This window comes from Numida meleagris, chromosome 24 (assembly GCF_002078875.1).
Source record: "Numida meleagris isolate 19003 breed g44 Domestic line chromosome 24, NumMel1.0, whole genome shotgun sequence".
Lineage (NCBI taxonomy): Eukaryota > Metazoa > Chordata > Aves > Galliformes > Numididae > Numida > Numida meleagris.
Window position 1 is genome coordinate 309,598 of NC_034432.1, and position 24,225 is coordinate 333,822.

General features: G+C 42.5%; 5 protein-coding genes across 5 annotated transcripts in view; all 5 read left to right on the forward strand.

Annotated features, from left to right (window-relative positions):
* Positions 1–24,225, forward strand: part of LOC110388003 (feather keratin 2-like) — a 906,242-nt gene that overhangs the window by 4,045 nt on the left and 877,972 nt on the right. The window lies entirely within an intron of this gene.
* On the forward strand, positions 5,456–5,806 carry LOC110387998 (feather keratin 4-like). Its single transcript, XM_021376784.1, has one exon. It carries the CDS (start codon positions 5,456–5,458, stop codon positions 5,804–5,806), a length of 351 nt encoding a protein of 116 aa, XP_021232459.1.
* Positions 10,188–10,538, forward strand: LOC110387819 (feather keratin 1-like). Its single transcript, XM_021376431.1, has one exon. It carries the CDS (start codon positions 10,188–10,190, stop codon positions 10,536–10,538), a length of 351 nt encoding a protein of 116 aa, XP_021232106.1.
* Positions 12,828–17,291, forward strand: LOC110387989 (feather keratin 4-like). Its single transcript, XM_021376770.1, has 3 exons — positions 12,828–12,973; positions 14,817–15,289; positions 16,397–17,291. The coding sequence occupies exons 2-3, from the start codon at positions 15,242–15,244 to the stop codon at positions 16,766–16,768; spliced, it is 420 nt and encodes a 139-aa protein (XP_021232445.1). The 5' UTR covers positions 12,828–12,973; positions 14,817–15,241; the 3' UTR covers positions 16,769–17,291.
* LOC110387820 (feather beta keratin-like) lies at positions 20,990–22,841 on the forward strand. The gene is given in 4 exon segments (XM_021376432.1): positions 20,990–21,052; positions 21,654–21,674; positions 21,676–21,720; positions 22,316–22,841. Coding segments are annotated over 4 exon segments (495 nt in total). The 3' UTR covers positions 22,682–22,841.

Here is a 24,225-nt window from a genome sequence, read left to right on the forward strand (position 1 = left end):
TGCCAGGACTCCCGCGTGGTGATCCAGCCCTCTCCTGTGGTGGTGACCCTGCCCGGACCCATCCTCAGCTCCTTCCCCCAGAACACCGCTGTGGGCTCCAGCACCTCCGCTGCTGTTGGCAGCATCCTGAGTGAGGAGGGAGTGCCCATCTCCTCCGGTGGCTTTGGCATCTCTGGCCTGGGCAGCCGCTTCTCTAGCAGGAGATGCTTGCCCTATTAAAGGCAACTCGAATTTCCCATGAGCTCATCCCAGAAGAAGCCCGAAGCCAGACTCTGTTCTGAGGACGGAGCAGCTGGCCAGAGTTCCTGATGGGCTGAGCACCCTCCTGCCCTTCCTCAAAGCAGAGATGGTAGATAAAGTGCCATCCCGTTCTGATTGGAATAATGACGGATGTCTCATTTTCAAAATTTTTCTTGTGATTAATTTTTTTGTACACTTTAATTTTGGTTTCTGATTGGTTTTATTTCATGCTCTGCTTATAAATCATCAGTTTACAGTTTTTAATTCATGTGTTAGGAAATCAGTCTTGCTTTCTGTTCTTCATTTTGAATGGCTTAAATGGTTTTCTTCCTTCATGTAAAAGTATGTTTTGCTTTTTATTGTAGAGTACTTCACAACCTTTTCATTAAACTGATGTTGCATCTTAATTTGTTTCTTGTTTGGTTTTTTTTTGTCATCATTTTCCATTCTGTTAGATGTAATAGACTATTATATGAAAAAAATAATCTCTGCAGTAATCAAACTGTAACTTTGCACTAAGTGAGGGAATTGCCTGATTAGGAATAATCATACTGAGTAGGATGCGTACTTGAATTTATGTTGTCCTACTGACAGAATTGGTATGACTGAATTAATTAGTTATTCACTCAAATTTGTGAGGAATCACTGATCATACTGATATACATCAAGGAATCGCTTTTGGTGGCATGGAGGTGTCTTTCTGTGATAGACATATAGCATTAAGAGTATATAAATGTGTTTCAGAAGAATGAGAAGCCTGGGCAAGTGGTCTGTGTGCAACAACAGCATATCTTGAAAGGTCTATTTTGTGGTGCTTGTCATGATGTGATACTAAGGGACATGGTTTAGCAGCGAAATATGGTTAGGAGGTGGATGGTCAGCCTAGATGGTCTTGGAGGTCTTTTCCAATCTTGGTGATTATAAGATTTTATGATTCTATGAATGAAGGAGCTTGGAGAAGCACCTCATCATATATCTTTAAGTCTGTTTACTAACATTTGTTGATTTTAAATAAATAAATCTCCTGGAACTAATCGACCTTTGGAAGTTATGGCCTTAAGGAGTGTTTGTGCACGATGTTAAAGCTTTTATTAAACATTTCTTTACAGAGTTCCTGAAGAATTTGAATGTCAGTTTGAAAGCTTTGTCCCCTTTGCGTGATAGGATTGGAGAAATGGATACAGTAACTACGATTATGGACTTTTACAAACTTCTCAGGCTATTTGAAACTAGTGAGGCATCCTCTATTGCATGAATCAATTAATTCTCATGTATGTTTTTGCAAATTGAACCTTTTCCTGATAATGAAATTATTCTGCTCTTAGTTTTCCTGCCTATGTTTCTCCTGGCGTTGCGTGAGAAACATACTCTACCTATTTAGAACTCTTTCATCTTCACAGTTTATGGATTCATTTTATTTCTGATACTTCCATGCTGACTCCATTAGTGTCAGTATGAAAGGAATCAAAGCGCAGTCTGATGAAGCATTCTTTCCTGCTTCTCAGCAATTTGTTAGCTTGCAGGTGTCTTAGAAGTACAATCTAAGATTGGATTCAAGACAATTATTAAAGCTCTTTGTGTGCGGTTCTCTGTCTGACCTAGTTAAGTACAATTGCCATCTAATTTGTTCACCATTCTTTTAAAAATAAAATAATTCCAAGACGGGCTCCAAGCCTCTTGGATGATTTCTTAGAGCCAGCCAGACCAGTCTGGAGTCAGGTCACCACCAGGAGACAGTTCAGGTGTCTTTTTGAAAATACTGCTGTGATCTTTGAGTTGGGTTTTAAAATGAGTGAGTATACCAAATAGAAGCACTTGTATTAATAAAAGGAAACAGAACAGAAGTGTTGAAAGCAACTTCTATGGCTGTTGTTGCATGCTTTACAGGAAAATTAATTATCCAGGTTGCCGATAAATACCTACTGCTGCTGAGAACTTGTTTCAAAAACACGGATGCCACATATATCTTTATGGATTGGTATCATTATTTTGGTCTGGAAAGGGAGGGAACTATTTAAGAGTGTATGTGGGTCACTTTAGATAATGCTACTGAAATATGAAAAACTGTTTAAAATTTGTAAAAAGTTGATTTTTCTTTAATAGTTCAGAGATGGTTTTCTTAGAGTCCACTAAAATACACCATATGAACCTAGATGGCAACAGGTGATCGTGGATAGGAGATTTTAAAGATATCCCATTAAATGGATGATGAGGGTTCCCAAACTTCATCATATATCATGAGCAATCTGATAAACTTGATTACATGAATATGCACATTGTTATTGGAAATGGTGAAGGATTCTGAACCCTTTCTTCTTTAGGTTCTTAAGGAACCTAAGACCAATTAATTCTATTTCTCAGATATCAGTGAGTCCTCACACACAATATTCAGTAACTCTTCTCCAAGAGAACTTGCACCAGTCTGGAGTATAATCACTGTTACAATGAAGTCTGCCACAAGGGGAATAAATATGATGGCAAAGAGGTAATTGTTGTGTTGTTTTTTCCACAATGACACCACAGTTAAAATCATGTTGAGGGTAATGCTTCAAAATCATTTTAGTATTCATATGTATCCTCAAGATGATTTGGGAAATGCTATTCATATTTGTGGTCTGAGATGATACAGAAGGGAGTATAGGTTCTCTTTGTGAAAGACCTGAGAAATCAGGTTCAGGACCGGTCTGCAAATGTCTCGGGATTATAGCTGCTGCACCTCAAACTAAGATACCAAAGTGCAAGAGTGAGATAATATCTCATTTAGATAAGACCACTCTTCCTAAATTCTGTGCTTCATCCATGGTGAAGAAGCAAAGTCTTGTACAGATTTGAATTTGTACTGAAAAATATGAGTTACCCTAGTTCATACTGGAAACACTTTCTGCCGGCATACTTAACCGCACTGCTTCGTATTACAATATTTTACTCTGAATTTCATGAAATCGGAGTCATAGGGTTTGGAAGGGACCCCTGGAAACCTAGTTCAACCTGCCAATGCAGGTTCCCTAGAGTAGGTTCACACAGGCTTCTGGTTCCTTCTCATTGGATTCAGTGGGATTTCATTTCAGGTGTGCATCTAGCTGTACCTTTTTGTGTGGCCTTGAGAAGACGCATAAGTTCAGGCTTGATTGTTCTTGTGTTTAGCTGGAGTCAGAGCTTCATAAACACTGGTGGACACCAGAATTTAAGGACTTAGATTCATTCGTAATAAAAGGAAAAAATGGAATGATGTATTGTGCATTTCATATATTTTCCTTAATCTTGATCCTGATGACTGAGACATACACTGGAAGACAAATTTGGTTGTGATTGAATGGTGGCACTTGAATAAATTTGACCCATGACACTATAAGATGAGAGAAACTCGTATGACAGAACATGCATGTCAGAAGATAAGGAAATGAAAACAGGAATAAACAGTCAGGAAAAGGCACTTATTCAGTTGGAAGCATTATGCATTCAGGACATACTTGTTGGTAAATAATATCATGCACAAAGGATGTCTGTAGTCCTCAGGCCATCCAAGATGCAGTATAAAAGCTAGCTCAGCTCATGGTCCCTCTTACCACTTCTCCTCCCTCTTTCCCTTTTATGAGCAAGGTTAGTTGAGATCTACTCTTCTTCTTCTATTTGCTGAATTCTTGTCTTCCTAACAATTTGATTACTGTATTTTTTTCTCTGTTTTGCTAGTTGTTGGATTGAGGGGGGTGGGGGTGGGGAGTGGAACAGTGGTTGGTGCTTTTTCTATCAAGTGTTTTTTCACAGTTTGAATTGCGGGGATTTCTTGAGACCAGGCTTGGCCATATAGGGCTTTGAAATGGTAATATACATATTTTTTTCTGTATCAGTATATATGTATTTATTCAAATGTGGGCTTTCAGGTATGCTAAGTGACTTGGAAAATCACAATAATACTAATAATATTAGAAATAATAAACTGAATAGGTAGAATGCGTAAAGCTGTGTGCCTAGCCATCTTTCAAGGAGAAAAGTGCATTTTCTATCTTCTAGAACATGATCCATCTCCTGTAATGCTTCAACTAGGTTGAAATGAAGAGAAAACAATGGTGTTTGTAAGTGATGTGAACATATTTGTCTTCAGAAATGTCCAGAAAAAAAAGAGTTATGTACTGCTTATGCTGTGGGAGGCTTCTTCAGTGTTACGATGAATCCACTGCTGAGTGTAGTGGGAAACAGGGGGGTAAAAGGAACCAGAAACTCAAAGAAATAGTTGGAGAGCAAGGAAACTAGGAAGGATTAAAGCAGAGGTTTGTGGGTCTTAAGTTATGTCGAATCACAAGATTTTGAGGTCTAAATACCACTTTCTACATGAGGAAAAAAAGAAGCTGCATACTGAGATTAGAAGTAATCACACTTCAACCACACATTTGCTAAGGATAGCGGCTCTAAGCCCATATCTTCAATCTTTTTCTGCTATAGTAATCACTGTGGACTTCAATACGACAGATATCATAAAAATTCTAGGTGCCTGGGTTTTGAAATCATAGCAAGTGATAATATCTCCCTCAAGTTTAGGAAAATGGTTCCAAAGTCTATGAGGAAAGAGAATAGCAAAAATAGAGGAGAACTGAGCACCAAGCAGACTGAGATGGGCGTAGGAGATAGTGAAATTTACGTTTGTTGGAGTGCTAGAACTGGGCACAGGTAGCACATAGGGAACTCCTGGATTTCTCATGGATGGCACATCTATGGACAAGTCATCTGGAACAAATTTCCAAACTTCTCAGCTTCAAGAATGACAAACCATACAGAAATTGGAACCTCTTCTGAAATGAAGTCAGAACCTGGAAATAATTCTTCATTTTCAAGCAGTCTAGTGAATTCTAAATGTCAGTGCATTTGTAGCTAGGAATTATTCCTAATTACTACTTCTACAATGCCTTTAATACCTGAGGTATATTTTCCAGACATACAGCCAATCAAAATATTAAAGAATATGTAATGAAAGAGGTACATATCTTTCTGTTCTGCTGCCAGCTGTTTGACTGGATCACCAGTAACTGAGAAAGGACAATTTCAGCCTCTATCTTCTTGAAGTAAAGAAGTTGTTTTCCTTCCTCACTTGATTCTTGAAAAGCCACAAAGAAAATTCCTGTGGTCCTGGCACCTGAGCTGAGTAAGCATAACTGCAATATGACTCCTATACTGCGTTCACTTCTGGTCCTGTATTTCAGGTCCACCTCCATCCGTAGACATGTCGTGCTACGAGCGATGTCCTTCCACGTCCTGCGGCCCGACCCCGCTGGCCAACAGCTGCAGTGAGCCCTGTGTGCGCCAGTGCCAGGACTCCCGCGTGGTGATCCAGCCCTCTCCTGTGGTGGTGACCCTGCCCGGACCCATCCTCAGCTCCTTCCCCCAGATCACCACTGTGGGATCCTCAGCCTCTGCTGCTGTTGGGAGCGCTCTCAGTGCTGAGGGAGTGCCCATCTCCTCTGGCAACTCATTGGGGTTTGCAAGTTTTGGTTATCCTGGCCTGGGGAGTGGGTACAGCAGGCCCAACCGCCGTTACAGCACCTACCGCAGCGGCTTTAGTGGGCCGTGCTAGAGCACAAGGAAAAGGCATGAAGAAATGACCGGAAATGCTGAATCATGACCCAATGTGGGAGAAAGCTCCTGGCCATGGTTACGTGGTGTTGGACACCCACGACTCTGTCTCAAATTAATGGATCTGTGGGAGTTAATCATTCCCAAAAATGAGGCCCAGTTCCTGTTACACTACTTTATATTTCTAATCTAGTATGTAGTTCTGCTACATATCACTGCATTTGATACTGCCTGGTGTTAGACATACTTTAAACAATAGATGGGACTATATTTTCAAAATACTGTCCTACTCTGAGAAAAGAGCTCTGTGGAACACGTCACCATGAGATGTGCCTTTCTTTCCATATCAAAACCTATTGCTTGCAGTATTCTAATCCACTCTTCAGTGTTATTAAAGCTATGCTTTTATCATATCCCAAGTCTTCTGTTATTTTTATTCCTCCTTCTACTTTTCATTGAAAATTTTACGGTATCGATCATCAGTACGAGGCAGAGATATGATATGAATACCAGTGGGGGCACTGATGAAGAGGACATGAAGACATGCTTAGAGCTCATGATCAAGAACATATTTTGCAGCTGAAATTTGTATTGATCTCAGAGTGTAATATTTGATATTCTGCATCTCTGCTGAATTTTTTTTCTCAGGACAGCAAGTGTTTTATAACCTAAGAGAATGACAGGGTATCTCTCTCAATAACTCTGACCTGGAGCTGCAAGGTGCAAAGAAAAATTTACCATGGAGCTTGATGGCTTGGATTCATGAAGTCAAAGACAATCAGAAGCACAAGTCCCAGAGAAGGCATAGACGCAGACCATGGTTTGGTCTGTTTGCTTGCTATTTAATGCAGAAGGATTGTATATTTTAGGGCTCCCAATAAAAGCCTGGGGCTCCTGGCTGTCTTACTGTCGAGGCTGTAGCCCTACAGAATCCCAACAAAAACCTCACGGAATGAAGCATTCTAACAATTAATAAAAACAGGACATTTGAAGGCATTAAATCCTTTAGAAATTCTCTCAAGTAAATTATTACTGCTAGAAGTACCTGAGATCAAAACCAGAATTGCAAAGCCACTGAAGCTATTAAAGCAATAGCTTTTGGGGAAAAAAAAATCAAGGTGTTCTTACATTGGAGAATGTTTGAGGCATTCAAATAAGTCCAGTTATCGCATAAATTCTGTTGCAGCAGGTTCAGTTGTCCCCAATAGTTAAATTGTTCCCAGCAGTTAAATTGTTTTGCTTATGGCTTATGTACCAGTCTCGTCTCATCCTGGCATCAGATGAAAAGCCTTCCTCAAAGCTTCTTTCATCATGTAAATGCCTCATACTGTTACATTCAACGCCTCTGAAGTCAACACAAAGATGTTACAAATTTCAATTCATGTAAGTAATTTGTCAGCTCTTTGGCAATTTGGCAGTTCACCAGCCTCATGGGTGCACTCTGCCCTTACACAGAGGGTTTCAATGAAGTGCATGGAGTTTGAAACACCATCACCAATCCATGTGACAGCTGTTAAGTCCTGGTTCACCACCTTAGCCATCCCAAGAACCAAGATCCAAAGGCTCTCAACCTTCCAGATGAACTCTGGGTGCTGATTAAACAGGCAGAATATCTGTGAAAACATTTCCAGGCAGTTAATGAGATTGTTTCTGTAATATTATATACTCTCCTTTCCAGAGGAAAGAATGAGGCAAAGGCAGCATTCTTTGGCTGCCTAGTTTTATGGATGAGAGGAAAAGAATTCCCCAAATGAGTGACATTTTCCATTTACCACAAGGAAACATATTGTTTAAATCTATAAAATAAATTCAAGTAGTATATGGGATAGGGATTTTGTGGAAAGGGCAGGAAATTGTAAGAGGAGGGAAGGAGGCCATTTTTTTTGGGTGGAGAATTACTAAGTTCTAGGAATTTACAGATTTTTTTTAAAATAAATATGACGATTTTTAACAGAATAATGACTTTCTGAAGGTGTGTATGCAGAGTTCCTTTGTGAAGTCCTTTGAGTGATCTTGACTCACATGCCTTGAAATCAGGTTCGTAGCCAGGTGGTGCGAGAGCTGAAATCCTGTTGTGTACCTTGTGATGTCAGTAGCACAAAAGTTTGCATATTTGAGCCATTAGTGAAAAGCTGTTCTGAACTTTGAAGTCCTTTGTTCTTCTGAAGACCAAGATCAACGCATGTGCAGAGATATACTCTTCTTTTAGAATTAATTCACGTTTCTTGCTGGGTGACTGAGGTGCTAAGGGAAGACACCTGGTCCCTGCTCTTTGAATACTTCTCGTGTGTGCAGGTCTTCCCTGCAGGCCACTACAGGCTGCAGAGTTGGAACAAATTGCATAATGATTAATAAAATATGCAGCTTCTACTGACGCTGTAGTTCAGTTCAGACAGAACACTGCATTTAAGAACTGAAAATTGAAAGCAAGCTTATTAGCCACATTTGTATCTAACTTGATCTGAAGATTACTGTACATCCCTGTGACTTAGTAGGGTTTCATGTCATAATAATTGTGATTCTTCAGATGAAACACTAGGCAGATATCAGACTGAAAATTAGAGGCAGTTAATAGATGTCCCTAAATACTAAGATCAAGTCACGGCATTTTTTCATTAGACTGCGGTTGTTTGAATTTTGCATGGAAAAAGAAGTTAAAAAATGCAGACCTGTGTGTGCATCAGCTGTGTTCATACAATCTAGAAGAAAATGTGGGTTAGAAAGTGTTTTATTGTCTCTGGTCAGCAATTCTCACCGGTCTTAATTATCTCTACCTCTTGCAGTACTTATGGAAATTGGTGCTTCTCGGCTGTATGTTTGTGTCGCATTGAAATAGTGCAGAAATGCAAAATTTGGGAATATTTATTATGCATCTCGTCTTGTGGTCAGACTGAGCCCTTGATATGGAAATACTCATGAACTGAACCCAGGCTCCCACCTCAGCTTAATGATTGTTCACCTAAAGGAGTGAAGTCTTGAATAAGGACTATGGATCACATACACTCCCCTTAAGCAGTGTTTTGATGACTAAAGTGAAACATTAATTGTACATTGGCCCTAGGAAACAATATAATTATTGCTGAAATTGAAATGAATCACCACAGTCCTCCAAGGGTGGGTGCATACTGGTGAAGATGAAAGCTTTGTCTGTACTGGAATGTGAGCATAATAAGGGGAGGGGAAAAATAGAGAAATACCAGAAGAGATTTTGGGGGGAAAAAAAAAGAAAAGGAGTTAACCTATTTGGAGGATTTTGCATGCCAAAGTGTGGATCATTAAACAATTTCATGCATAGCATATGTCTTAGGTCTGCAGGCAGTCTGGAATGCAGTATAAAAGCCTATAGAACGCAAGGCTCTTCCATCCACTTCTCTTGCCCTATTTGCCAGGTGAACAGGTAAGTCTGAATCTACACAGAGTCTTTTTAAATGCTAAATGTCACTTTGATGACTGCTTTTTGTTGTTTTTAGTTCCTTATAAATATTGTTAGGTTCTTATTTGTCTTATTTCTTTTTCCATTTGGAGAGGAAAATTAGAAAGGTGTACTTCTGTAGAATAGAAAGGCTTTATTTACTTGTGAAACAGGGTGTAACAAGTCAAGACTTCAGTACTGGTAATACCCTCAGAACACGCATCTCCATGCTCCATTTTAGAGGCTGGTACTAAGGGAGTAGCTAGCCAAAGGACCTGGTTGGGAATATGTAGTCTTGTCTTAAGACATATAAATCTGCTCTGAGTTCCAGAATCTATCTGAAGTTCTCTTTTCCACAGGCAAGAGAGTGGGGTTCTAGGATCCTCGCTGAAAAGAAATTTGGGCAAAACTTGAGAAAACGGTCCTTTTTTTCCCACTCCAGTTGGCCTGTTCTGCTCATTTGGGAGCAGAGGATGCTTCTAAAACACTTCTCTGCAATTCTGCAAATGCTTCTGGCTGGGCTGTTAGAGAATAAATCTGAGCACTAAGGCACTAAACCTGGCTAAGTGCCGTGATAAGGCTCAGCATTTCTACCCCTGCCTGCAGCTCCAGATGCTGTTCTCCATCCCCCATGACAGCCTCAGTGACTCCATCTACAGGGCTGGGAAAGGGGAAACCCCCAAGTAATGGGAAGTGCCTTTGCTGTGGGGGTCTGAGGGGACTATCATGAGCGGCAGCAGAGTTCAAAGGCCAGCAGCTCTGGCAACCTTGAGAATAAGAGAATTTTCTATGTCATGTTCAGACTGCTCACTGTGGGTTTTGATCTAAGAAATGATTACCCCTCCAACCACCTTGTCTCGTCACTTCCATATCTGTTAACCCCATGTCTGAGTTTTATAAGTTCAATATAGTGCTTCTATGTCATGTGCCTTCTGGTCCTGTGTTTCAGACGATCCTCCGTCCCACAGACATGTCCTCAAATGATGTGTGCGCTCCCACCCCCTGTGGCCCAACCCCACTGGCCAACAGCTGCAACGAGCCCTGTGCCCAGCAGTGCCAGGAGTCCACCTACATCATCCAGCCGCCTCCTGTGGTGGTGACCCTGCCTGGACCCATCCTCAGCTCCTTCCCTCAGAACACCGCTGTGGGATCCTCCACCTCCGCTGCTGTGGGAAGCACCCTCAGCTCCGAGGGAGTGCCCATCTCCTCCAGCAGCTCCTCAGGATTTGGGAGCTTTGGTTATCACAGCCTGGGGAGCGGGTACAGCCGTCCCAACCGCCGCTACAACACCTACCGCAGCGGCTTCAATGGGCCGTGCTAGAGCATGAGGAGCGGGCACGCAGAGATGACCAGAAATGCTGAAGCATGACCCAATGTGGGAGAGAGCTCCTGGCCATGGTTACGTGGTGTTGGACACCCACAGCTCCGCCTCATGTTAGTGGAGCTGTGGGAGTTGGCATCCCCTAAAATCAGGCCTTTGCTTGTCTTATTTTTTGGATTCTTCATACTTCTGATGAAACCTTTTTTCCTGTATCTGTAGCTGAGACTTTATTGTCTCAGTACACAGCAGCACTGAAAAACAAAACCTAGGATGAAAAGACACATTAGCTGTTGTCTTCCCAAATCCTTGATGTGCTTTGTACTTTGTACTTTTTTATTCCACTTCTTGCTCATTAAAGTTATGCTGCATCACACAAGTCTCCTGGTGCTTGTTGGCTATCTTAAGCCCATGAGCAGCCTGCTCTTGATAAAGTTTCTGACCGTATCTCTGTTTACTTTCAGTAATTAATTACTACGATTTCATGTTGGCTTACTATCTCCATGCCAAGACAGCACTTCTACAGCCAGGAAACTTTGGCTTCCTTATGCGTATGAGCAGAATACTCTGCAAAAAAGTAGTGTGTGTGCATGTGCATCTGTGTGTGGGCACAAAGTCGACACTTAGCAAGAGGTGTATACGGAATAGATTGATGTGATAGACATGCTAGATTTCCTTCCCCAAATCTGGCTTTCATCACAGAGATAAAGCCTTGCATGTAAACTGCTTGTTATCAGATCTCTTCTGTACATCAGAAAGTCTCTCTGATGACCGTGGTCTGAACAATGTTATGCACTTTGGGGAGAATTATGCCCTAAAAGGAAACCTGCTCCCCCCGCAGACCATACAGAGTACTATTTTGTAATAAATGCCACCTTATTCAAGGCTGCTCCAGTGCAGAAGTGGGATTTCCAGCTGCAGACAGAGCTCCTGGTGCTTCTGTGCAGATCTCTATGGGCTGATGCTGAAAATGTTGGGTTTGGCAGAGGTATTTGCATACACTCACTGGCTTCAGGCGGCTGTGGAGTGAAATGACAGACTGAATGTTCACCCCATGGTGATGTCTGTAACTTTAGTTTATTTGTAGTATGGAAATTCGTCTCTTCTTACTGAGATGGAAAAGATTTAAATTAGTTTGTATTAGTCCTTCGTCTCCAGCTCCAAGCATGTACACCATGATCGTTTCCTGCCTGAATGACTAATGGAAGTAAACATAAAATCAGGGACCTGGCATGTAACTGCAGCGAGGTTTCAAATCACTCTTGGCACAAATAAATGATGGATTGTGAAAAGGATTGTGATTGTTCCTATAATCAATGATTATAGGAACCCCCTTGCTGTGAGATTGCAGGTATGCACTCATCTGTTTTGGTGGCAGTGAGACAACTTTCTGCAAGGCAGGTGGATCAGGCACATAGGGCCATGGGTAGAGAAGTTCTAATTACACTATTAGAATTTAAAATGTAATTAAACATCTACATTTGAAAAAGTATTCAAACACCTATTGGAAAACCACCAAAGCCCACCCGTCGTGGGGTGTGGTGCTCTGCAGAAGCTCTGGTGAGTAAACAAGCTCATCCCTACAGCATGAAATCATTTTTGATGCTGTTGTTTTCTTCTGCTGCTCCCACTGAACCCTGGTACAACATCACCACTACAGGCCATCCCTTTGCAGAAGTACTCCATGGATATCTGCGCAGTCAGTATTTACGGTTATTTTTCTGACAAAAAGAGAAATCGTAACATCAGTTGTTTAAGCTTATTAGACCACAAAACCGAACCTCAAACTTTAGTCATTTTAAAGTTCTTCATAGCAATATTTGAATAACATTAACAATGGAAACATCTATGTATGAAATAGGTATGAACTCTGAGCACTGTATATATCTACCTATATCTGAACGCTTCTGCCTTCAGGGGCAGCACAAGTTGAAATTGTGAAGCTCGAATTGGAGGCTCTGCCTATACACAGTGACATCCCAAATTAAACACACAGTGCATATTATTCATCCACCTCCATCAGACAACACATTGCCTCATTGCGACGCAATAGAAGCAGCAGAGCATTGCAGAGATACCCAGTCTGACTGAACAAATGGACCTTAACATACAAATACATCTTCTGTTGTAAGCAGTAAGCTGGCAATTGCTGGCACCATGAGGTTGTTAGCAGAACTCACTGCCAATGGCCTGGAACCAGGTGTCCTAAATTACTGAGTGAGCTTCAAATGGTGGTGCAGTCTGTTGGTAATTCTGTCAATAAACATTAGTATCAACACAATTAGCTGAGATTGAAGTCTGAGGTTAAAGAGAGAACGATCAAACCCATTGTGGACAGTGGGAGAAGGGGCTGCATGGGAAGGTTCTGTGCTGTAAGGAGTGCTGCAGATTTGTTCAGCTGCTCAGAGCCTCTAAGGCATCCCTTTCTTTTGAACAAGGTAATTAATTACAGCTCAAATGTTATTGCAACTCTTCCCATCAGGGAAACTACTTTGTTTGTCGTGTGTCTGTGTCTCCATGCACAGATTTCAGGTCACTTTTGTGTCTGGAGCCATTCCGTGAGGATTACTGTGAGTAAGATTCCAATTCCCTTTTGATTAAGGGCTTCTCTTCAGCCATTTAGTTGCTCACAGGTGTCTCAGGAGGATGTTCTCCCATTAAGCAAAAACTTTTAATTAATATGAGTATACAGGCCTGTTCTTGATCATACAAAAACAGCTGTGAACTTCTGATTCACTCACTTTAATTCAGTCCAAAGATCAGGAGATGAAGTCATTGTGACTGTACAGTAAAGTGGTTGGTCTCAGAACACCAATTATTGTAATGGCTTTAAAGGAAGGTTGCAGACATCTCTGAAAACATTTCCAGGTCCTTTTCTAAACTCTGAGTCTGATTTTGAAAGAATTCTTTCTTTCCAAGCAGAGGTTTGAAGAAAGAAGAGCAAAATAATTTCTGAAAATCATCTGAAGATGCTGTTGTGCAAATTAATTACCGAAATAAGTGCTAGATACCAGAGGAGATTCTCTTTGAAAAACCTTGCTAATCCCTTAGAGTACAGAGAAATCCTGAGGAGGGGCCACAGTTGGCAAAGCCAAAAAAGGCAACAGTCTTTGGGGATCTCCTTGGAATATGAGATGGCTTGAAACCAACCTTGAGCTATTTTTAATTCAAAGTGAAATAGCCATCATTCCCACCACCAGGAATGGTGATATAAATTTTAGAAGCCAATGACTGATCTATACTTCCAAATCTTGATAATAGGTTATTATAGGTGTGATATGAAAATTCAAACACAGGTCACATATCTGAAGCTTCACATAACATGATATTTTGCATGCCTGGAGTTTTAATAAAAGTTTCTGATAAACTTTGAAGTTCTCAGGAACATCTGACCAAGCCAAACAAGTTTCTGTTCCCAGGGGATCTTCCAAAGGCACTTATAATTTAGAGATGATTTACATGTCTCAGTAATTGAAGTGCAAGGAGAGCAAAGACCTGAGTGCTGATCTCTGTGCCAAAGATAATTTATGTATTTTACCCCTTTACTATTTATCCTGCAAGCCCTTCCTATAGAAGAAGCTCTATTTCTTTGCAAAGTCTAGAAAAACTTACAAGTGAAGAAGTTACTGAGGTTTCATATACTCCTGACACTTCCCCACTTGGCTGCCACTGGTCTAACAATGTGCACCAGGCTCTGCAGGGGCAGAAGAAAGCAAAGCTGTGTTATGAAAGGAAGAAATGTTGTGTGTGACTGCTTCTGCAGCCTGAGTTTTGCAAAGCCTTCTCTTTTGCAAGACTCTTCCTTGAGAACAAATGGCAGCAAACACATTCATGCATGTGGAAGTTAACCTAAAAGCAGCTGCAAATGTGATGAGGTCTGAGATAAGAATTGAGGTGAATCTGTGGACTCTTTGGATGAAAAGCTCCTAAAAGACCAGAACTGGAGACAGCCAAGCAAGATCCTGTATAAGATTTTCCTTCTGAGTCTTCCGCTGAAGTACAATAACTTGATAACATCCCATTGGACAGGATTTTCTGTACTCTTCTTGTTTTCTTTTTCTTCCATGTCAAAGAATCAGCAGCTTAAATGCCTTTCTGGCTATATGGCCTTTGCAGAAAGCTATAACTCTTTTCAGTCCCTCTCAGCTCTCACTGCTCTTTTCATACCCTTCCCTTTGCACTATTCATGGATTTTTCTCTCATTTTGGGGCCTGAGTTGGGTGTGAATTCTGTGTGCGCTCCTTACCATTTTCTGAAAAACTCTCTCCTTTTCTCCCTTAGATCTGGAATCTCCGAACTACAGCTGCTCATGGACTTGCTTCCCACTCACAAAAGCTGAAATCCATCATGATTTGCAACAGCATTTACCTTGTAGAGGAGGGCTTGTCCACGGTGCTGCGTTATGCAAATTCTGCTTAATCTACTTTAATGACACAGGCAGATCCTAAAGGGTTTTCAAGGCAGAATAAATTCTGAATTAATTATTCTAATGTTACCAGAAATTAACTTGGCCTGGAATATTTTAAGATGAAAGAAACCTGTGGTCAGATATACATGCCACAAGATAAGGAAGCGGAGCAGTAATAAGCACAAATACTGAGGCAAAAAACCATGTAATCAGTACTGGCTCATAAATAATTTCATGCACAAAGAACACGCCAAGTTGTTGGGCAACTTGGAATGAAGTATAAAAACCTGAGCAACTCATGGTCCTTCCATCCATTTCTCTTCCCTTCTTTGCCTTGGTCGACAGGGTAAGTCTAAACTCGTTTATTCTCCTTCTGTACATTGAACTCTTGCCTTGATGATGTTGTACATTCAGCTTATTCTTTTCTCTGACAGAGGAAGCTGAGAGGGGTTTTCATACAATAGAGGAAGTTTTCTGTTAGTGGTCTGTTATAAAAATCATGGAATGGAGGAATCAGACCCAAGTTACTGGAAAACTTATCTAAGGTCAAATGTTAAGAGAAACAGGGATCCTATACTGCATTTTATCCTTTGCAGTCCTGGGTCCCCAGCTCTTCATGTAGAAAGCCTCAGTCCATGCCTGTCTTTGAAATTCACCTTATAGTTCTTCTGCAGACAAAACCAACTCCTCCCCATGAACCAAACACCTGCGAACAGATTTCCACTGTAACTTCTGAGATCTGCTGATGATTTTTATGTTAATAGTGAGACAAAAAGTAGAAGGGTTCCTGAATTCAGCTGCCTGCCCTGCCAGTTCTTGTCAAGCAATTTCAAGTAGTCTGCTTGTGTTTTCCAGTTTCTTCAAAGTGGGAGAAGGGACCTCTGAGATGGGACTTGCATGAAAGGAAGGGATATGAAGGAAAGAGGAAAGGTTATCTGCTGTTTGAGCGTTGCGTAGGATGCTTGTCATCACTGGCAGTTTAGCAAATATGATCAGCTTTGGATCAGTAGTAACAAGCCAGGTCTCACTGGTCCAGCTGAGCACCTTCATCTGGAGGCTCTATTTCTCTAGGACATGCATACCTTTCCTATGCGCAGCCACAACTGCAAGGGGAGGTGTTGAAAGTTCCCTTTTTCCAGGGTAGCATTATGGCCATGTGGTTAGGGCATTCTCTGCAAAGGGAACGTCGAGGTTTTCAGCAGCACCACATGCCCCGGTTCCTGGGTGAGTTTACTAACCACGGAGGCTTCAGGGTAAGTGACAGAGCAAGATGCATTAGTGCTACCTTCCCCAGCAGTCTCCTTAAAGAAAATGCAAACTCAACCCCATTTTGAAAGCACTCTGGAGCAAAAATATCACCTTGCTCCCTATTCAATCTCTAGCTAGTTTGCTATATTAAAGACAGGTTTAATCCAGTTCTTGTATTGCATTTGTTTCCTTCTCTGTGTTTCAGATTTACCTCCGCCCCAGAGAAATGTCCTGCTATGACCTGTGTGCCCCCACCCCCTGCGGTCCGACCCCACTGGCCAACAGCTGCAGTGAGCCCTGTGTGCGCCAGTGCCAGGACTCCACGGTGGTGATCCAGCCCTCTCCTGTAGTGGTGACCCTGCCCGGACCCATCCTCAGCTCCTTCCCTCAGAACACCGCTGTGGGATCCTCAGCCTCTGCAGCTGTTGGGAGCGCTCTCAGTGCAGGGGGGGTGCCCATCTCCTCTGGCAGCTCCTTAGGGTTTGGGAGCTTTGGTTATCCCGGCCTGGGCAGCGGGTACAGCCGGCCCTACCGCCGCTACAACACCTACCGCAGCGGCTTCAGTGGGCCGTGCTAGAGCATGAGGAGCAGGCATGCAGAGATGACCAGAAATGCTGAAGCATGACCCAATGTGGGAGAGAGCTCCTGGCCATGGTTACGTGGTGTTGGATGCCCACGACTCTGTCTCAAATTAATGGAGCTGTGGGAGCTTGGCATCCCCTAAAATCAGGCCTTTGCTTGTCTTTTGTTATGCTTTACTTTATATTTCTGATCATATCTTTTTCTCTTATGCTTTTTTTTTTTTTTGTATTTGACAATGATTAGGTAAAATATGTAATTATTAGGGGTTGTTCTGCATGGCTGAATTAGTACAGTGCATTTAAACCATAAAGAAGGAAGATCTCATTTTGCTGAATATGTCATTGTGAGAGGGATGAGTGGGTGCTGTCCTTACTGGACTCTGGAAATATACTCCTTACATTTTACATTGCTTCCTTCCATGCCTCAGCCTCATTAAACCGGTGCTGCATTATAATACGAGTCTGCCTGTATTTCTTTCTACTCCCAGCCCATTTTCCAACCTGTCTGTGGTGAAACAGGTCTGTTTGCAACTCATCTCTGCCAGAAACCACTGTGCAAATAACTCCAAGTCAGTTGGTGAAGGAGAATGATTCAGATTTCAGTGGTGGATGAAGTTTTCCTTTTGTGCATATGCAGAAAATCTAGCCCAAGAAAATATTTTCAGAGGTGAGAAATAAACAGCGTTCCCGTTTGAAGCAGGAAGTCTTATAAGCAAGCTGGTTCTGCTTACTTTCTTTAAATACTCTTTATCTATTGCATCACGGAGATGGAGACAAGCCCTTTAAATGTTTTGATACCACTCTTCTATGAAACATTGTTAGTTGTGATGTGGATTTCCTTGAAGAGATGAGAATGGAGGAATGGGCTTGCTTCAGAAGGGGGATGAGTTCCCATTCAGTGCCAAGGGGAAAAGTACATAGAAAGTGGGCAGAGGGATAAAGATACAGCAGGAAAGTCTACAGGGATGTGAGGAATACTAGAAATTAAGGGAACAAGCCATCTTCTGAAGCATCACCTCCACTTAGCTGTTCTCCGCTTGCTCTCCAACCTGGAAGAAGATTGTGATGTTCTTTGCTCTACCAGCGGGAGTTATGAGAGGCCTTTAAAGGAAAGGAGGGCTGATGCTTTCCTTGAGAGCATCTGCACTTGCCAAGGTGGGAGATGGGATGGTGAACCACTCTGAGCAGTCCAGAGCCTCCTGCTGGGAGTGGCAGACCATGACAAGTGTTGGAGGTGAGGGAAGGTAGGAGGTGTGGTGTTTTTACAAAGGAATTGGCCACTGAAATTTGCTGGCCTGGGAAACACATCTGGGAGAAATCAATTAAAGGACTGTAAGTTCCAGCCCTTTCTGACTGTGCCTTTAGGCACTGCTGTCTGTTGTGCCTTGCAGATCTGAAACGTGTCTGGCTTTGCTTTGTTCCAGTGTGGCTGTCTGAGTTGTAATGAAGGTGGACTTTGGACACTGGGAACTTTGTTCCTAGAGGGATATGAGCCTGAAAAGCTCTACCTGAGGGCGCTGGCTGATTCAGTGTCCTGTTTCCCCAAGCATCTATGAAGTCTCTTGTTTGGAGTCTGTCTATGCAGACTGATGCTGAACTGTAATTAAGGCCACAGAAAGATGTTGACAAAGCTATATTGACTACAGTCATTACTGAAACTAAATTAAAGGAGGTTCATCAGTTCCATGAAAGAATCCATAATTTCAAGGAACAGGTTTTCTTAATAATTAACAACAGAGGATAATGTAAATTGAGCAGTTTGATATTAAAATACAGCAGAAGTTTGGTGGGAATTAAATGCTCAATATTTATTTATTTATTTATTTATTGCTCTCTCAACTGGAGATATTGCTTGATCAAAATGGATGCATCCCAGAGAAGTTATCCTTCACCTGTAGCTGCAGCAAAACATCTTCCTCTTACAGAGGTCAATCTGCCTATCCACAGAACCAGAGGGGTTATGGTTGCACAGTATCCACATGGCTGGGAAGAATCCTGGTTGAGGCATTGTGGTTAAAGTATCTCTGACATATCCAGGTGGACAAGCAATATCATTTCTTCTCCCCAAAATGCAATCTTCTACAGCTGTAATCTCTTTCTGCAGTTCTCTGTTAAGCTTTCATCTCATCAACGCCCAACACAGAGGGACTGACACATCCACCTGTGCATGTAGAGTCTTTCCAAAGTTGGGATCTCTGTGTATTCAGAATGGTCTGCTGTGTTGCTCATTCCTTTAAAAAATCAAAATCCTCAAGCGTGCATTCCTCCCATTAACTCCTTGTCCCAACCTTCCATCTTTGAATTAAAATTTACTGAAGCAAAATATTTGGCTCAATCCTAACATTTGGAAAGTGTTCTTCACTGCTGCAGAATGTGAGCTGGATCTTTGTGTTACAGAGGAATCTTCGAGGTAAGATAAGCTGCTTCTGAATCTGTTACCGTTTTAGAAACGTCATCTCATGTTAGACTGAGATCTATGTAATCAAGCAGCATGTGTGCAATGACACACAGTACCAGGTAAGACAGCACCAGTGCATGGCTGTGCTCCAAACTACACCCAGTCATTCCTTCTAGATTGATAAACCTGTATCTGTTATTCTGCCTTGGAAGAGTTACTTCCCATAGAAGGAAGCGGGACACTGTCTTTGCTATCATGGTCAGTGAAGTTGTATTTTGATACCAAAACTCTGTAAAACTGAAGGCAAAATCACAACGTCTCTGTGCCTACAGGGATAAGATGTAGAAAGGTTCTTAAGAGCAGAGCTTTCATAGGTTTCTCAGGCTCCCTGGGGGACCCAGGATGTTCTTGCACAATTTAGTAACCAGTCTTGCCTTAACTTTAAATTAATTTTTTTTTTTTATATGGCTGTGTTCCCACCAATGAAATTGTTCTCGTTGCTGTTTATGTTTATTGCCTGGACTTATCCTGCTGTAGATGAAAACCATGATTCGTGGTGTCTCTTTCATCTTCATGGTTTGCATCCTTTGAATATGCCTGGCTCCATTACACCTACTCCACCTTCCCGAGAAGTGGGTGAGTCAAAATTCAGTTTGGTTTGGAATTTTGTCTGCTCTTCAGCATTTTGGTCATGCTGGTCAGCGATAGTGAGGTTTAGGTTTGCTTTGTAATATTCCAATGAGCAATATTCCAAAGCCTTCAGCTCCTGGGATGAGGAGATTGAGCCAGAGAGGCTCATCTGACACATGATCACCTTCAGGAGAGAACCTGTGACTCTTTCATCATCCCCATACCTTTTGATGAGCTTGTTTTTCAGAAATACTTGCTTCTCTTATAGTCACTAGATGGTTGTTGCTACAGAGGAATGTGTATTTTAATGTTGCATTGCACAAAAACCTGATAAATCTCAAGGGATAGGAGAGCTGCAGGCACTAGTGCCATTAATAGGGACAGTATAGGTAACGTCATCACACACCTGTGGAAAACCAGTGACTGATGATTGGGATGAGGTTTTGAAGCGCGTGATTTTTGCAGGCAAAAAGTTCGTTAAAGTTTAAGGGAGAAATGGGCTGACACTGGTTTCTGAAGCCACAGAATGTGATGTAGCTTGGGAAAATCATCACCCGCACTGGTCACAAATTTCAAACACTGCTGATGTTCAAATGATGTCGCACGCCTTCAAATTTTCTGTTCGTGCACTATTTGCATGTCTGAGCCATTGATGGAAATCTGTTGAGAACTCTGAAGACCTTTGTTCTTCAAAACTGTGCAATCAGCATTTATTTCCCAGGAGATTTTCCTGGAGATACTCACAGTTTAGGCACAATTTACATGTCTCTAGAGTGGAGAGATTACAGTACCAATCTCTGCCTAAAAGTCTTATGCATTGCGTGCAATTACTTTTTAATCTAGAAATTGTCTTTGAAAAAGCAATTGAAATGTTGCACATTGCAATGTTCTTTAAGACCATGCAAAATGAAGACAAAGTCATTTGCTTTCAAGGGAGGAAGAAAGAATATTATATACTTCAGTAGGTAGCGACCATTAATTTGGAGTATGATTTTGTATAATAGTGCAAGACATAGTAAGGGGAAAGAATACTATATCAGCAAATGTGAAACTGGCGACTTTAATGACCACTTAGTTAAGCTTGTGCAGAACTTTTAGCACCAAAAATCCACACGCAGCCTCAGTTTGACCTGGATTGTTTTTCCTGGAGTTTGATGTAGAAATAAAGCTAAAATTGCTGACTCCTTAGATGAAGGACTTTGTCAGTCTCCAAATTGAAGACCAGTGTCTCAAACCTCTTCATGGAAATGCAGTAAGTGTAATATTAAACGAACAGGTCAAACTGCTGATACTCTTTCATCCTGAGTCAAGGAAGTAAAACAACATTTTCCCTTGAATAATCTGTTTCCCAGGAAGTACCTCTGAGGCTGGCAACGTGCAGTCAGCTCTGCCAAGTGCTTTCTGTAGAAACATTATCTTCTGGATCTGTGCAGCTGCTGGAGAGGAAATCAGTTCAGAGTCGGAGCTATAGAAGTCTCAGTAACTTTTGGACTTCATGAAGTGGGAGGGGGGGGTCATGGGGTGGTTATCACATGCACTTCTCCTGATATACACATTCATCTGTGTCAAACGATGCACACTGCGTAGATAGTGTTTAGGATGCAAATTTTTTTCCTCAGTAGTTGAGATGAATCAGTTCCTCTGGCCAGGAATTAACAGAGCTCGTAAAGTTTTAAGATAAAAGAAACTTCTATAGTGGAACGCATACTTTATGAAATTAAAACAAGGCAACAGTGAGGAAGAAGTACATCGTCAGCTGGGCATGTTTTGCATATGAAATGTCTTTAGCAATTGGCTGGTAAGTGGCTTCATGCACAAAGTACATCTCAGGTCCTCAGACACTCGGGACGCAGTATAAAAACCAGCGCTGTGCAAATCGCTGCCATCCACTTTTTCTCCTTTATTCTCCTCGGTGAAAGGGTAAGTCTGAATCCGCTGTCTTTCTCTGTCCCGAATTGTTGTATTGGTGTTATTTTGTTTTTCTACACTGGCTTGTTCATAGCTGTCTGAAGTTTATCCTCTTCATCCCTGTGTGGAGGGAAGCTGCGAGTAACTTTCTGTAGAGGAGGGCAGCTTTGAGGGGTCGCAATTGCTGGGCATAAGATTTCAGATTCGGTTTTCTGTGGGTCACTGGGGCATTCTGTTCCAAGACGTTAAAATCTCTGCATGTATATAGATGAGAATCTAGAAGTGGCTGTGGAGGATCTCCCAGCTTTCCAGGACAGGGGGTCATAAAGGTGGTCCCCTCTTCCTACCTCCTGCAGTCTCTATGCATCCTGAAGGGTACTGTGAGAAATGAGCTCTCAGACTTCTCCGGACAGGGGAAGGTGCCCCTCAAACTCTCTTCTGTAGGGCAGAGGAATTTGGGTCTCACTGAGGTCTAATTTCAACCTAAGAACGCATTATTCTGTTCTCCGCAGTCTCCAGTGGGTTTCTGGTACTCTCCACCATCTCAGCAGCTCAGTCACGCGATTGCAATTACAACTTCTTCCTTATCGCCTTCTCTGTGTTTCAGATTTCCCTCCACCCCAGAGAAATGTCCTGCTATGACCTGTGTCCTCCCACCCCCTGCGGCCCGACCCCGCTGGCCAACAGCTGCAACGAGCCCTGTGTGCGCCAGTGCCAGGACTCCACCTACATCATTCAGCCCTCTCCTGTGGTGGTGACCCTGCCCGGCCCCATCCTCAGCTCCTTCCCCCAGAACACCGCTGTGGGATCCTCAGCTTCTGCAGCTGTGGGGGATGTTCTCAGCGCAGGGGGGGTCCCCATCTCCTCCGGCAGCTCCTCAGGACTCGGGAGCCTCGGCTATTCGGGTCTGGGGGGCTTTTATGGGAGGTCCTACCGCCGCTACAACCGCCGTGGGAGCTGCGGGCCATGCTAAAGCCCTGAGCAGAAAGCACAGATGAAGTAATAACCAGAAGCTTGAAAGCTCGATCCAAATGCAGGACTGAGTTCATGACCACAGCCCTGTGCTTGCTGACCACTCTCAGCTTTGCCCTGAGCTCATGGGACTGCAGGAGCTTGGCATTTCTGATCCAATGCCTTTCTCTGAGGTGAAAAATGTATAGTTGCACTGGGAGTTGGGTGCCCGGCTGTAAAGCATCGCCTTGAAATAGGAGATTAGTTTAATCCACATTGAAACCTATGGCTTTCTTATGCTCCTCATTTTTTCAGCTATTGTTCTACTTTTTGCTCATTAAACTCATGGTGCATCATAAACAACAGATTCCTCTGATGTTTTTTTCTGTCCTCTTCTCTTTACAGCTTTCCCTGGGAGAAATTTGTCAGTGTGTTAAGTTGTCAGAGCCAGGTAGATCTTCCTATGAATGATAGCATACCAGTTAGCAAGGACATTTAAGATACAAGTAATGAGTAAAACCCCTTTTTTGATGGGATGTTTTCCCTAGCCACATTTCTTTCAGTACAATATTAAATATTCATTCCTGGCTAACAGACAGCAGGGAAAACCAATCCTGTCTTGCAAGCAGCATGTCCTTTCATCTCTTGTGCTTTTGAGGAGCTAATAAAACCTCAGCAATCTCCGCTGCTATTGTTCTGACTCACCTTTCACACTACGAAGGAAAATTTGCAGTAAAAAACGGCCATAAGTAAAAATAAAAACATTAGATAAAGGAAAATTAGAGGGAAAATAGTATGATTTTTCCTTTGTTTGCTTAGGAATGCTGTAATTAGGGGGTGGTGGGTTTCTAAATTACGCAGTGATTAAGGGGCCTTTGAGGTGTCACAGGAAATCCCCAGAGCAACAACAATTACACTTCCCATTCTAAACCTCGGGGAAGATAATGACTCCTAAATTGCTAAACAAATATTCATTAGCACAACACTACGAGTGCCTAAAGGATCCCAATTAAACCCTCATTCCACAGATTGAAGGGACGTGGAGCAGGGCAGATGGCTGTGATCAGTTAACCGCGCACACCAGGGAGTGCTGCTCCCATTGGAGGCTGAGGGACAAAGGAAAAGCAGAGAGGCTCACGTGCAACACCACAAGGCTTTATTAGGACACAAAAACATAGCAGGCAGTTACAGAAACTCAAGGTGATCCAGGAGGAAATGGGCAATAGAGGGACTGTGCAGGGGGTGCTAGGCCCCGTTCAGGATCCAGAGAACAGTGGAGGTAGCAGGAAGATGCAGGGGACACCGAGGCTGCAGCCAGGAAACGTGGTAACAACAGGTGAGTGGGGCACTGAGCACACAGCATCCTCCTGTCCCCATCCCGGGGGAATTGATGGGTGCTGCCGGTCCCCTCAGCTCCTGCTCCATGTCCACCTGCTGTGGTCCTTGCTTCAGGGCTGTCGCTGGCTCTGGACGTGATTGCAATGGCTTTAGAAAGCTCCGCAGCTCCCGCGGCGGGATCTGCCCCACCACCGGGCACCAGGGAAGGAGTAGCCAGTGCCCCAGGAA

Bases quoted from the DNA above. Each gene is read 5' to 3' on its own strand.
- LOC110387989 (XM_021376770.1), top strand. From the start codon at position 15,242: ATGGTCCTTCCATCCATTTCTCTTCCCTTCTTTGCCTTGGTCGACAGG. The intron at 15,290-16,396 runs GTAAGTCTAAAC...TCTGTGTTTCAG, and splicing joins TCTTTGCCTTGGTCGACAGG to ATTTACCTCCGCCCCAGAGA.
- LOC110387998 (XM_021376784.1), top strand. From the start codon at position 5,456: ATGTCGTGCTACGAGCGATGTCCTTCCACGTCCTGCGGCCCGACCCCG.
- LOC110387819 (XM_021376431.1), top strand. From the start codon at position 10,188: ATGTCCTCAAATGATGTGTGCGCTCCCACCCCCTGTGGCCCAACCCCA.